Source organism: Sinocyclocheilus rhinocerous, unplaced genomic scaffold (genome assembly GCF_001515625.1).
Source record: "Sinocyclocheilus rhinocerous isolate Xijiao unplaced genomic scaffold, SAMN03320098_v1.1 scaffold14595, whole genome shotgun sequence".
Classification (NCBI taxonomy): Eukaryota; Metazoa; Chordata; class Actinopteri; order Cypriniformes; family Cyprinidae; genus Sinocyclocheilus; species Sinocyclocheilus rhinocerous.
Genome location: NW_015642147.1, coordinates 1 through 10,183, shown reverse-complemented (window position 1 = coordinate 10,183; position 10,183 = coordinate 1). Strand labels below are relative to the sequence as shown.

Sequence of the window (10,183 nt, the reverse complement as noted above, 5' to 3'; positions counted from 1 at the left end):
CTGGCACTACTGGCTTCTTGGGTAGTAACTGTAGCACTTGGTTGGTGTATTTCACTCAAATTATGATAAGATGGTTCTTCGTTTGGATGGGTTTGAGAGAACATTTGATTGGGGAACAATTGTGTGTGCATAGGTGGAAAAGTGGGATTTACAGCAGCGCTCATCACTTGACATAGCATCCTCATCATAGCCTGATCATGTTCTATCTGTGCACGGTGTCTCCTCTCTTCCATTTCCATTTGGAGCCTGTAACGCTCTCATTCCAGCTCCAATTCTCTCTGGTGCCGTTCCTCTTCTTTCAGAAAAAAAAAGCTCATGGTCTTTCTTCTGCTGTTCGATGACTGAGGAAATCAAAGTGGTAATTTGCTGTAGAGAACTTTTCCTCTCATCTTGGTTGGATTTGGTACCCTTTCTCTTTGCTTCAACTGGATGACTGCTTGAAGTCTCTTCAGCATTGATATCTACTGCAGACACACGCATGCTTGAACTGGAACTTTCATCCATAATGCTGCTGTTGTCATCATTCTCTAATGAAAGATGATATGCACAATAGTTAGGGCAAAATATAGGCAACAAAAATACATTTGATAGAACTTGTTCATGTTACACATCTATTTCTAGGCTCTCTTCCTGACTGTTGTTTAATGGACAGCATTTGTGGCATATTGTTTACTTTAACACTCTTTTAGAGTGGGACCATATATGATCCGAGCAGTGTTAATTTAACACTCGGGAATTTACTGTGTATAGTTCTCCTTCCAAATTTGTAGAAGTGCATCCGTTTCCTCATCTGTCCATAATATTCCTCTTCCGGCAGCAGTAGCCATGTTTTGAAAAGCGCGATTTGTACGGAGACATGTAAATAACAAACTAAAGAAAATTCACGAATGGAAAAAAACAATTGAACCAGGAGCGATTTGTGTTCACAATGCCCGTTTTTAGCAAACCGTGTCAATATCTCAAAGCGAACCGTACTCAGACCACCTCCCAACATGGTCTCGGTTCGGTTCGCTTCTGAGGGGTCTGAAATCGTTTGGAGTGTTCACATATGGGCCAAAAATCACTCGAACCGCGCTCAGACCCCTGAAAAGGACCAAGTGTGAAAACACCCTAAGGCTGTCTACGTTGGATGCAATGAAGCAATTTTTATTTGATTTTTTTTTTATTGCATTTTTTTTTTTCAGTGTTGGGTAAATACTGGATTTCTGTCAGAACCACTATCATCAAAGATGACTGACAATTAGCATACAGTTTGGACTGGCGGCATGGTTCTGTTCTGGGCAACAGCTGGTTTAAAGGAGGAAGGTTTGTAAGATCTGGAAGAATCTACAGCGTCTCAAACATCAGCTCTGATCACAGTGGAGAATACAAGTGCAAGTCCATCAATGAACATGGAGAGAAATACTCTGATGCTGTGACTTTAAATGTCATGTGTGAGTTAATGATCATCTGCCCATTGTTTAAAATTTTCTAATATTTATTGTGAATTTTCATGTTTGTTTGTTTGTTTGTTTGTTTTTTAGACCCACCCAGGAGTGTCTCAGTGTCCATCAGTCCATCTGGTGAAATAGTGGAGGGAGATTCAGTGACTCTGAGCTGCAGCAGTGATTCAAACCCTCCTGCAGAAATCAGCTGGTATAAAGGAGGTACATTTGTAAGATCTGGAAGAATCTACAGCATCTCAAAGTTCAGCTCTGATCACAGTGGAGAATACACGTGCAAGTCCAGAAATAAACATGGAGAGAAATACTCTGATGCTGTGATGCTGAGTGTGATGTGTAAGTGAATGATGATGCAAGGACTGACAATAGATCCATTAGTTCCAGTTTGTTTTATCACTGTTGATGAGATGTTTAATTCTTTCTATTTTAGATGCTCCAAGAAATGTAGTGGTGTCCATAACTGGATCTGGTGAAATAGTGGAGGGAGATTCAGTGACTCTGATCTGCAGCAGTGACTCAAACCCTCCTGCTCTGAACTTCAGCTGGTTTAAGGAGAATCAAAGCTCAGCTGTTGGATCTGGACAGAGTTTCAGTGCACTACAGAGTGGACGCTTCTACTGTGAGGCTCACAATCAACATGGATCTCAGAGATCAGACGCTGTTACTGTCACAGGTGAAGCTTTTATTAACACACTCCTGTATCTTCACATCATTCATCAGTTTGATAATTATGATGATCTTCATCTTTCAGTTCATCCTGGTGCTGTTAGGAATGTGATTGTGATCGCAGCAATATCTGGAGGATTATTCATCATCATCATTGTACTATTTATAATGTAAATTAAATAATAAAGAGAATTTAAATATCTTCTTTTAAACTAATGTAAAACGGTTATTTGATTATTAATTATTTATGAACCAATTAAATTACTTATGTTTCCCTTTTTGACAGACAGAGAAAAATGATGAATAGAAGATCTGCTATACATGAGTATGAGGTGAGATGATCAAAGAACCACAGAATAAAATAATTTAAATAATAAAAATTAGCATTTTCCTACATGCAGAGATGTGTGTGTGTGAGTGCATCTTTCTTTCTGTTTCCGTGTAGAATGATGTTCCCAGTTCCTCATATACAGCTCTTGATCCCAGGACCAGATCTTCAGACCAGTACAACACAATCACAGTAAGTGAAATCTCAAAAAACTACAGTACATCTGCAAAACATTGTTAATTTCGCTGACAAATCATTTTCGTCATAATTTTCGTCAACAGCATTTTTTTCACAGATGAAAACGAGACTATAATGAAATAAAAACTCATTTTGAATGATAAAAATTATGACGAAAATCTCATAATTTCGTCAACTAATTAAATCAAGATGAAAATGTTAGGGTGGGGCATTTTGGAAAGAGATCCAGTCAGAACGAATCTCCTGCATGGTTGGGAGGTTAGAAGCGCACATTTGAGCTGTACTCAGGCCTGGCGCCACGAGGGGGCAAAAGAGCGCATTTCCCCCTCAGATCTGATTTGTGCTCCCCCAGGTTCAATTTGTCCCCTCTCCACCGCCGAAAGTACTTTTCATATATCACAACTGTTCAGTGTTTTGAACCACATAAAGTTTATTTTAGGTTTCAGACATTTAAATCCACATTTAAATTAAGTACTAGCAAAAATACATTTATAGTTTGTTAAATACACACTCATATCTAAGGAAAGTGAAAATAATCATGCTTTCAATTTGACTAACGTGTTTTATTCATATAAAATACACAATGTGTCAATAAAGTTTGCTCTATCCTTCTCCCAGTTCATTGGCCACTTACTTTATTGTATCTAGGAGAAATGGGTGAATTTACATGATGTTAATCTGACAGATCTGATTCTCTGAATTGCGGTGCAAACATGGCAGCGTCCAGCAAAAGTGCGATGCTTCAAAGGGTTAAAATCGATCAAGTACACTAAACTAGACTAAAACTAAAACAATTCAGATGACTAAAATATAACTAAAACCAAATGGCAGACTAAAACTAAATCAAAATTAACACTGGTGCAAACAAGTTTGTGCATTCAAAAGTCAGGTAATAAATATGTTTGTCACATAGACTGTCCATCCCAGACCTGCTTTTCACCAGTCAGGCTCTTCGGAATAAGAATCTGACAGTAAGTCCCCCATCGATACTTCACTCGTACTGTGTCGCTAAGACACTACGGGGGAAAACTCCTTTTTCTCCGATGACTGAAGCCTTTTTTAATAACGCAGTGTAACTGCATGGCCATTGGTTTGTGCAGTGATATAAAAAATCGAACCAATCGCTCGGTAGTGGAGCAGGCGGCTGGTGGATCTTTGGCTATATAAGCGGGCCTGTTGCCATAGGATCCTCGGATTTCTTCTCCTTCAGCGATGACGACGATCTTCGCTGATCTATGAGACTCAAACCTGCTTGCCATAGAAACGCCTTGCAGCGGAGTAGTGAGTACGTTGCCTGTCTGGGCAGCCCCCACACAGAGAGACGGAATACTCTCACTAAGAGCATGAGTCCCGCCCTTCTCCACACGTGCCCCGCCTTCTTTAATGAAGACAGCCCCGCTCTCTCTTTTCTCCTCTCTCAGCAAGCTCGGAGAGAGAAACAGCGGAGCCACGGGGCTGAGCAACCGGGTTTGAGTGATTGCACGCCGGCACAGAGCCCACGTGCCTGCTCTCCCCACTGCACTTTGATCCGCCGGTGTGTTTTACACATGAGAATCAGCGCCCCCTCGCTACATCGAGCGGCTCTTTCCTCCTAGGCGGATTGGAGCAGAACACTGTCCCCTCTCTATCGCTGACAGTTTCGCATTGTGTGTGCGGTTCTGAGTCTGCGCCCGGACTGGCTGCTTTCTCTCGAAAGCCTCAGTCTGTCCCTGCTTCACTCGCCAATCCCTCCAGCTCTCATGTTTCTCCCACTCCCAGTTAGCTCAGAGGAAGAAACGGCCAACTTGCGGTTGAGCGACCAGGCTTGAGTGATTTTACGCCGGCACATATCCCGCATGCCTTATTTGATCTGCCAGTCTGCGTTACACAAGAGGATCAGCTCCCCTCATTACATCAAGTGGCTCAATCCTTCTAGGCAATTGGAATGGATTGCTGTCACTGACAGCTTTGCATTTGTATGTGCATCGCGGAGGCTGCGCTCACTGAGACGGGCTGCTTTCACTATGAAAGCGTGCGTCTACACCTGCTCTCTCGTTTCTCCCCTCCCAGTTACCTCGGAGAAGGAAACAGCGAACGCTCGGGTTTGAGTGATCGGGCCTGAGTGATTTTCATCTTTGATCTGCCAGTGTGTTTACATGTGAGGATCAGTACCCTCACTTTGTTGAGTGGCTCAATCCTTCTAGGCGGATCTAAGTAGAATGCTGTTACCAATGATTTCGGCTCTCACTACAAGCGTGTGTGTCCCGCTCTGCTGCACTCGTGGTTCGCCGCCTTCAATGAAGGTGGCCCCGCCCCTCCCCTCGTCCGCTACGAGCAGATTTGAGAAAATGCGCGCAGCTCCTTTGATCTGCCGGTGTGTTTACACATAAAGATCATCAGTACCCCTTTTCTAATGAGTGGTTTTGATCCTTTTAGGCTTATTGAAAGGGAATGCTATCGCTAATGATTATTATCACTGACAGCTTAAGAGACGCGCCCACGGGGACTGACTGCTCTCGCTACAAGGAGCATTGAGTCTAGCACCCCCAAACGGCCTCTGTTATGCCTCCAAGCACCCCGTTCAGTTCCGGGTGCCGACGGCAATGTGTTTGTTGTAAACTCTGTTGTGAATACTGGGCCCATTCAAAGAGTGCCCACATGATCGGTCGCTGTTATAGCGAGAAAAATAAAAACACTCTCGAAAGAAGAGCAAATTTCCTCTTCCACTTATCTCGAGTGTTGAGTCCCCACAAGGTGACTTGCCTCACGAACCAATTCAACCCCTTGTCGCGAGGGCAGAGGCCTGGCAGGCCATCGCCAGAGTGTCAGGATGGGTTTTGAGGATAATAAAACAACGTTATAGACATGCAATTCCGCGACGTGGTTCCCACCTTGGTTCGGATGGCAAAGACGCAAACGTCCTGTGCTCCAAGGTGATGAATTTACTGGCGAAAGAAATGGTTTCCCAGATCACAGTCGCTACTTCCTCGTCCCCATAAAGGATGGCAGCTTACGGCCCATCCTCAGTCTCAGACACCTGAACCGTGCCGTCATGAATCGGCCGTTCAGGATGACTACTTTGAAACAGATCCTCTCGCAAGTATGCCCAGGGGACTGGTTATTTTTCCTGGACCTGAAAGACGCGTACTTTTACATCCAGCTAGCCCCCCAGTGAGTGACATATCAATACATGGTCTTTCCATTCGGGCTGTCCCTGGCTCCCTGCACTTTTACGAAGTGCATGGACGTGGCTCTTTCCCCTCCAAGACAGAGTGGAATCCGTATTCTGAATTACCTCAATGACTGGCTCATCTTAGCCCAGTTGGAGGACAAGCTACTATATAACAGATCCTTTTTCCTCAGCCACTTAGAATGCCTGGGGTCATGGTCAATTTTGCCAAGAGCGCTCTGTCTCCTAGCCAACGGATATCGTTCCTGGGAGCAGTTTTTCGACTCTGCCCAAATAAGGGTGACAGTCACGCCAGAACGTGCACTGGCTATTCAGCAGCTCGTGACCTCTTTCAAAATAGGAGCCTCTCGCCCCCTCAAGACGTTTCAGAAGATGCTGGGTCTCATGGCCTCTGCATCTCCGGTGCGACAGCTGGGCCTGCTTTGCATGCGGCCTCTTCGGTACTGGCTGAAACCGCTAGTTCCGTCCCACGCCTGGCGTCTCTGATGCCTTCGTATCAAGTTGGACCAGGCCTGTGCGGCAGCTCTGGGACCTTGAAAAGATTCTCAGTGGATGGAACAGGGTGTGCCCCTGGGAATGGTCGGCAGAAGGAAGGTAGTCTCGACAGATGCTTCCAACACAGGTTGGGGAGTGCTGTGCGACGGCAAACCGGCTTTTGTCCTCTGGTCGAAAGAGGAAGGACGGCTGCACATCAACTGCCTTGAGATACTGGCAGTGTGTTTGGGCCTTCGCAACTTCTTGTCAGACCTAAGGGGACACCACGTCCTAGTCCATTCGGACAGCATGACGGTGGTGTCCTACATAAATCGCCAGGGAGGACTCTCCTCGAAGTGCCTCTTTATTCTAATAGAGCGCCTCCTGGAATGGGCTCAGCTCAACTTGCATTCGCTGAGAGCGATGCATGTGCCGGGCAGGTTGAACCAAGGAGCGGACATGCTGTCTCGGAGCAATGTCTCCTCGAAAGAGTGGATGCTCCACCCACAAACGTTCAGGATATCTGGGAGATCTTTGGCAAGGCAGAGGTCGACCTCTTTGCCTCAAAAGTCAACTCTCATTCCCCAACTTATTTCTCGAGGGACACGGACACGTTGGCCCACAACTGACCCAACCTCCTCCTTTACGTTTTCCCCCTGATCGCCCTGATCCCACAGGTAATCAGGCGAATCAGGGAACAAGGGCACAAGGTGACCTGTTAGTGGCCCTGCTCTGGAGGAACCAACACTGGTTCGTCAGTCTCAGCTGCTAATAGCAGCTCCATGGCCCATCCCCCTGAGACTAGTCCTCCTTTCTCAGGTGAACAGAAGGATCTGGCATCCCCAGTCGAGCTGTGGGATCTGCACCTCTGGCCTCTCGGTGGTAGCCTGTGAACCTCCCCGAGAGTGTTTTAAATACAATTTCTCAGGCTAGATCACCATCTACGAGATGCCTCTATGCCCTTAAATGGTCGGTCTTCTCCGCCTGGAGCATGACCCGCGGTGAAGACCCAGCTTCCTATGACATATCTCGGATATTGTCCTCCCTGCAAGAGCTGTTGGACAAGGGTCGTTCCCCTTCCACGCTCAAGGTCTACGTAGCAGCTATAGCAGCCAAGTAACCTGAGGATCCTATGGCAACAGGCCTGCTTATATAAGACAGATGGTCCCACCCATTCTGGCAGGCTCCATCGCCATAGGCTCGTGCAGCTCTTTTTTATATCACTGCACGAACCAATGGCCGTGCAGTTACACTGTGATTTCACCAATAAATTCAGTTCTGTGTAAATGTGCTTCACTTGTCTTATTTCTGTTGTAGCCACGTATGGAGACCCCATGGTAAGATGAAGCACAAGTTAAACTTTACTCCACTTTTGTGGCGTCGCTGAACACCCACATCACAACTCATGATGAACAGCTTTTGTATGATTATGTACATGTGCGACCATAGCATGCAATCAATGTTATCTTTTTTTTGTCTTTTTTTTTTATTGCTGTGAGTTGTTGCAAGAATGTTTTTAGACATTTTATTTATGTAATAAAGGGTTGATGTGACTATAATTTCCCACTATTCCTTTTTCAATAGTACTTAAAATGCTAAAATCCAAAGACCGTTTTAAACATTCTCTTTCAAATCTGTAGTTTAGTGTGCATATCAAACTGGCCAAGTTGCGTGATTTCAGCAAGCGTCATTTTATGTCATTCAATGTCACTTTTTTTAATTCTGATACTTTGATGTTAAAATGAAATGATCACACAGCAAAATCCTGAACTGAAAAATGTTGTGGGTTTTGTTAGTAGTGTACAAGATGTTTACATGTATACCGTTTATATCTTTATATCCATGGATATTTTTTGTATGTATATGAATATTGATGCTGTATGTTGTTTGCATTAGATAATTTGATGTAGTTTAGATATATTGAAACCTTAGTGATTTTTTTTTCTATGATTGTTAGATAATGAGGAACTTGACTGCTGTATGTGCAGTAATGCATTTATGTTTGATGTTTTATATTTGAAACTGATGATTAATATTGTTGTTCTCCTTTTGTAATAACCACACCTTGTTCCACATGTTGAGCCATCAATAAAGGAAATCAATGGAATTTTGTGCATTCTTATCGATGCCCCACAGTGATTAGACATTTTACCAAAATTCATGAAACATTCATTACAATATATAAATAAGATACAAACCAAAAGTGAACCAAGATAGCATAGGTACATCTGCAAGATGTCTGTTAAAGATTGATTCATCTGGAAAGCATCTGCTGTGTACAAACATCTGATAGACGGCTTTAAGATGTCAGTTTTGCATACACTCTAAACATAAACATAAACATCTTAAAGACATTTTCTAAATGTCTGTTTGACATCAGATAGGAAACGTCTTATAGACGTATTGCAGATGAGCAAACACTCTAGTCAGTCTTGCAGATGTAAATGCAGACGTCAAACATCTCAGACATCTCTGTGATTCACGTGTGCTATCAGGAAACTTGAGTGTACAATAAAACCTAATATCGAATTAGTGTGGACTTTATATGGAAACTATATCATACTTGCATATTAAATTCAACATACTCTGCAAGTATTCAGAATAGTGAAATTAATCATATTGTGGACTGCTCTTCTATTAAATTGCTTTGTATTATTCACCTTGGTTCGAGTCTTTCCTTTGCATTTAAACACATCTGACCAGCAGATGTCCTCAGTGTGCGGTGTTAAGGCCCAGATATACTCAAAACGAAGTTCCTTTTCGTTCTTCGTTTAGGGGTAAATTGAAGTTCCTGAGCAGTAGTCAACATTTGAAGTGGATCAAAACCTTTCATCAAAGTTCTCCTAATACCTAAACCCAAAATGCATTCTTGTATTAGGACAATTTTAATGAACTTTTTTGATCCACTTAAAATGTTGACTACTGTACTGTTAGTGAACATCCCGACGCTGCCCACTCTGATGAAAGCAAGCGCTTTCCTCTCAGTAACAAAATAAACACAACAAAAATGGAGAAAACAGCAAGAATTATATATATATATATATAAATCTGATCATAGCAATATGGGTATGTTTGCACGAGCTCTGCAAATTAGCACTCCCGTGAAGTCATGTCACGTATATTTACATGGCACTTTATTCAATATATTGCTTAAAAGCAAGCAGCAGTATTAAACATGAAAAACATTTCATCATTTCATCAAAAGCTAAACTTAATTTGCTTCTTTATAGTGGCTATCCACTGCGCGAACATCTCACCTCCAAGGACTCAACAGGCGAAATGAACCCAGAGAAGAGTCCTGCGAGAAAGAAGGCGGAGCCTCAGCGCACACCTCCTATGACTTAATCATCACGGACCAATGGTAGTACGAAGGTGTTTTGCAGCCGGAACGAACTTTTACTGAAAGTTCGCTTTGGCAAGCCGTATCAAACTCCCAAAACGAACACAAATCGAACTTTTCTGTACAAGATGTTTTCCGTTCGAGATGACGTCACATCAGTTCGTTCTTCGATTTCGCTTGAAGTATATTGAGGTCTTTAGAAACAGTGAATCATTTTGAGAACAAATTGATTTGAATGTAAAGAAATGTTCTCACATCACTACCGTTATCAGTGAAGATTCATTTTTTATTGATCATACCTGACCACCTATTTTAGTGTTTCCCACAGGCCCGCCACAATATCAACATTGACTGCAACAAATAGATTTCCCTTTTCCTGTAAAATTTTTATTTTACTATTTAAAATGGGTAAAATCTTACTTCAGTGTAGAGCTGAAGTTGAGCCGTTGACTGGCTCAGCACGTCTCTCTCACATGACGGCGAACGAATTCAAACATGGGTTTTTTTCTCAATATACGTTGCTCTGGGTATAGAGTGGTGGAACTATGATGTCACTTTGTAGGCAA

The 10,183-nt window shown here is 43.1% G+C and overlaps 1 protein-coding gene across 1 annotated transcript; it reads left to right on the top strand.

Annotated features, from left to right (window-relative positions):
• The first annotated feature begins 1,358 nt into the window (after positions 1-1,358).
• Positions 1,359-6,289, top strand: LOC107755691 (B-cell receptor CD22-like). The gene is made up of 4 exons (XM_016572577.1): positions 1,359-1,433; positions 1,524-1,778; positions 1,873-2,115; positions 6,144-6,289. The coding sequence occupies exons 1-4, from the start codon at positions 1,430-1,432 to the stop codon at positions 6,287-6,289; spliced, it is 648 nt and encodes a 215-aa protein (XP_016428063.1). The 5' UTR covers positions 1,359-1,429.
• The last annotated feature ends 3,894 nt before the right edge of the window (positions 6,290-10,183 follow it).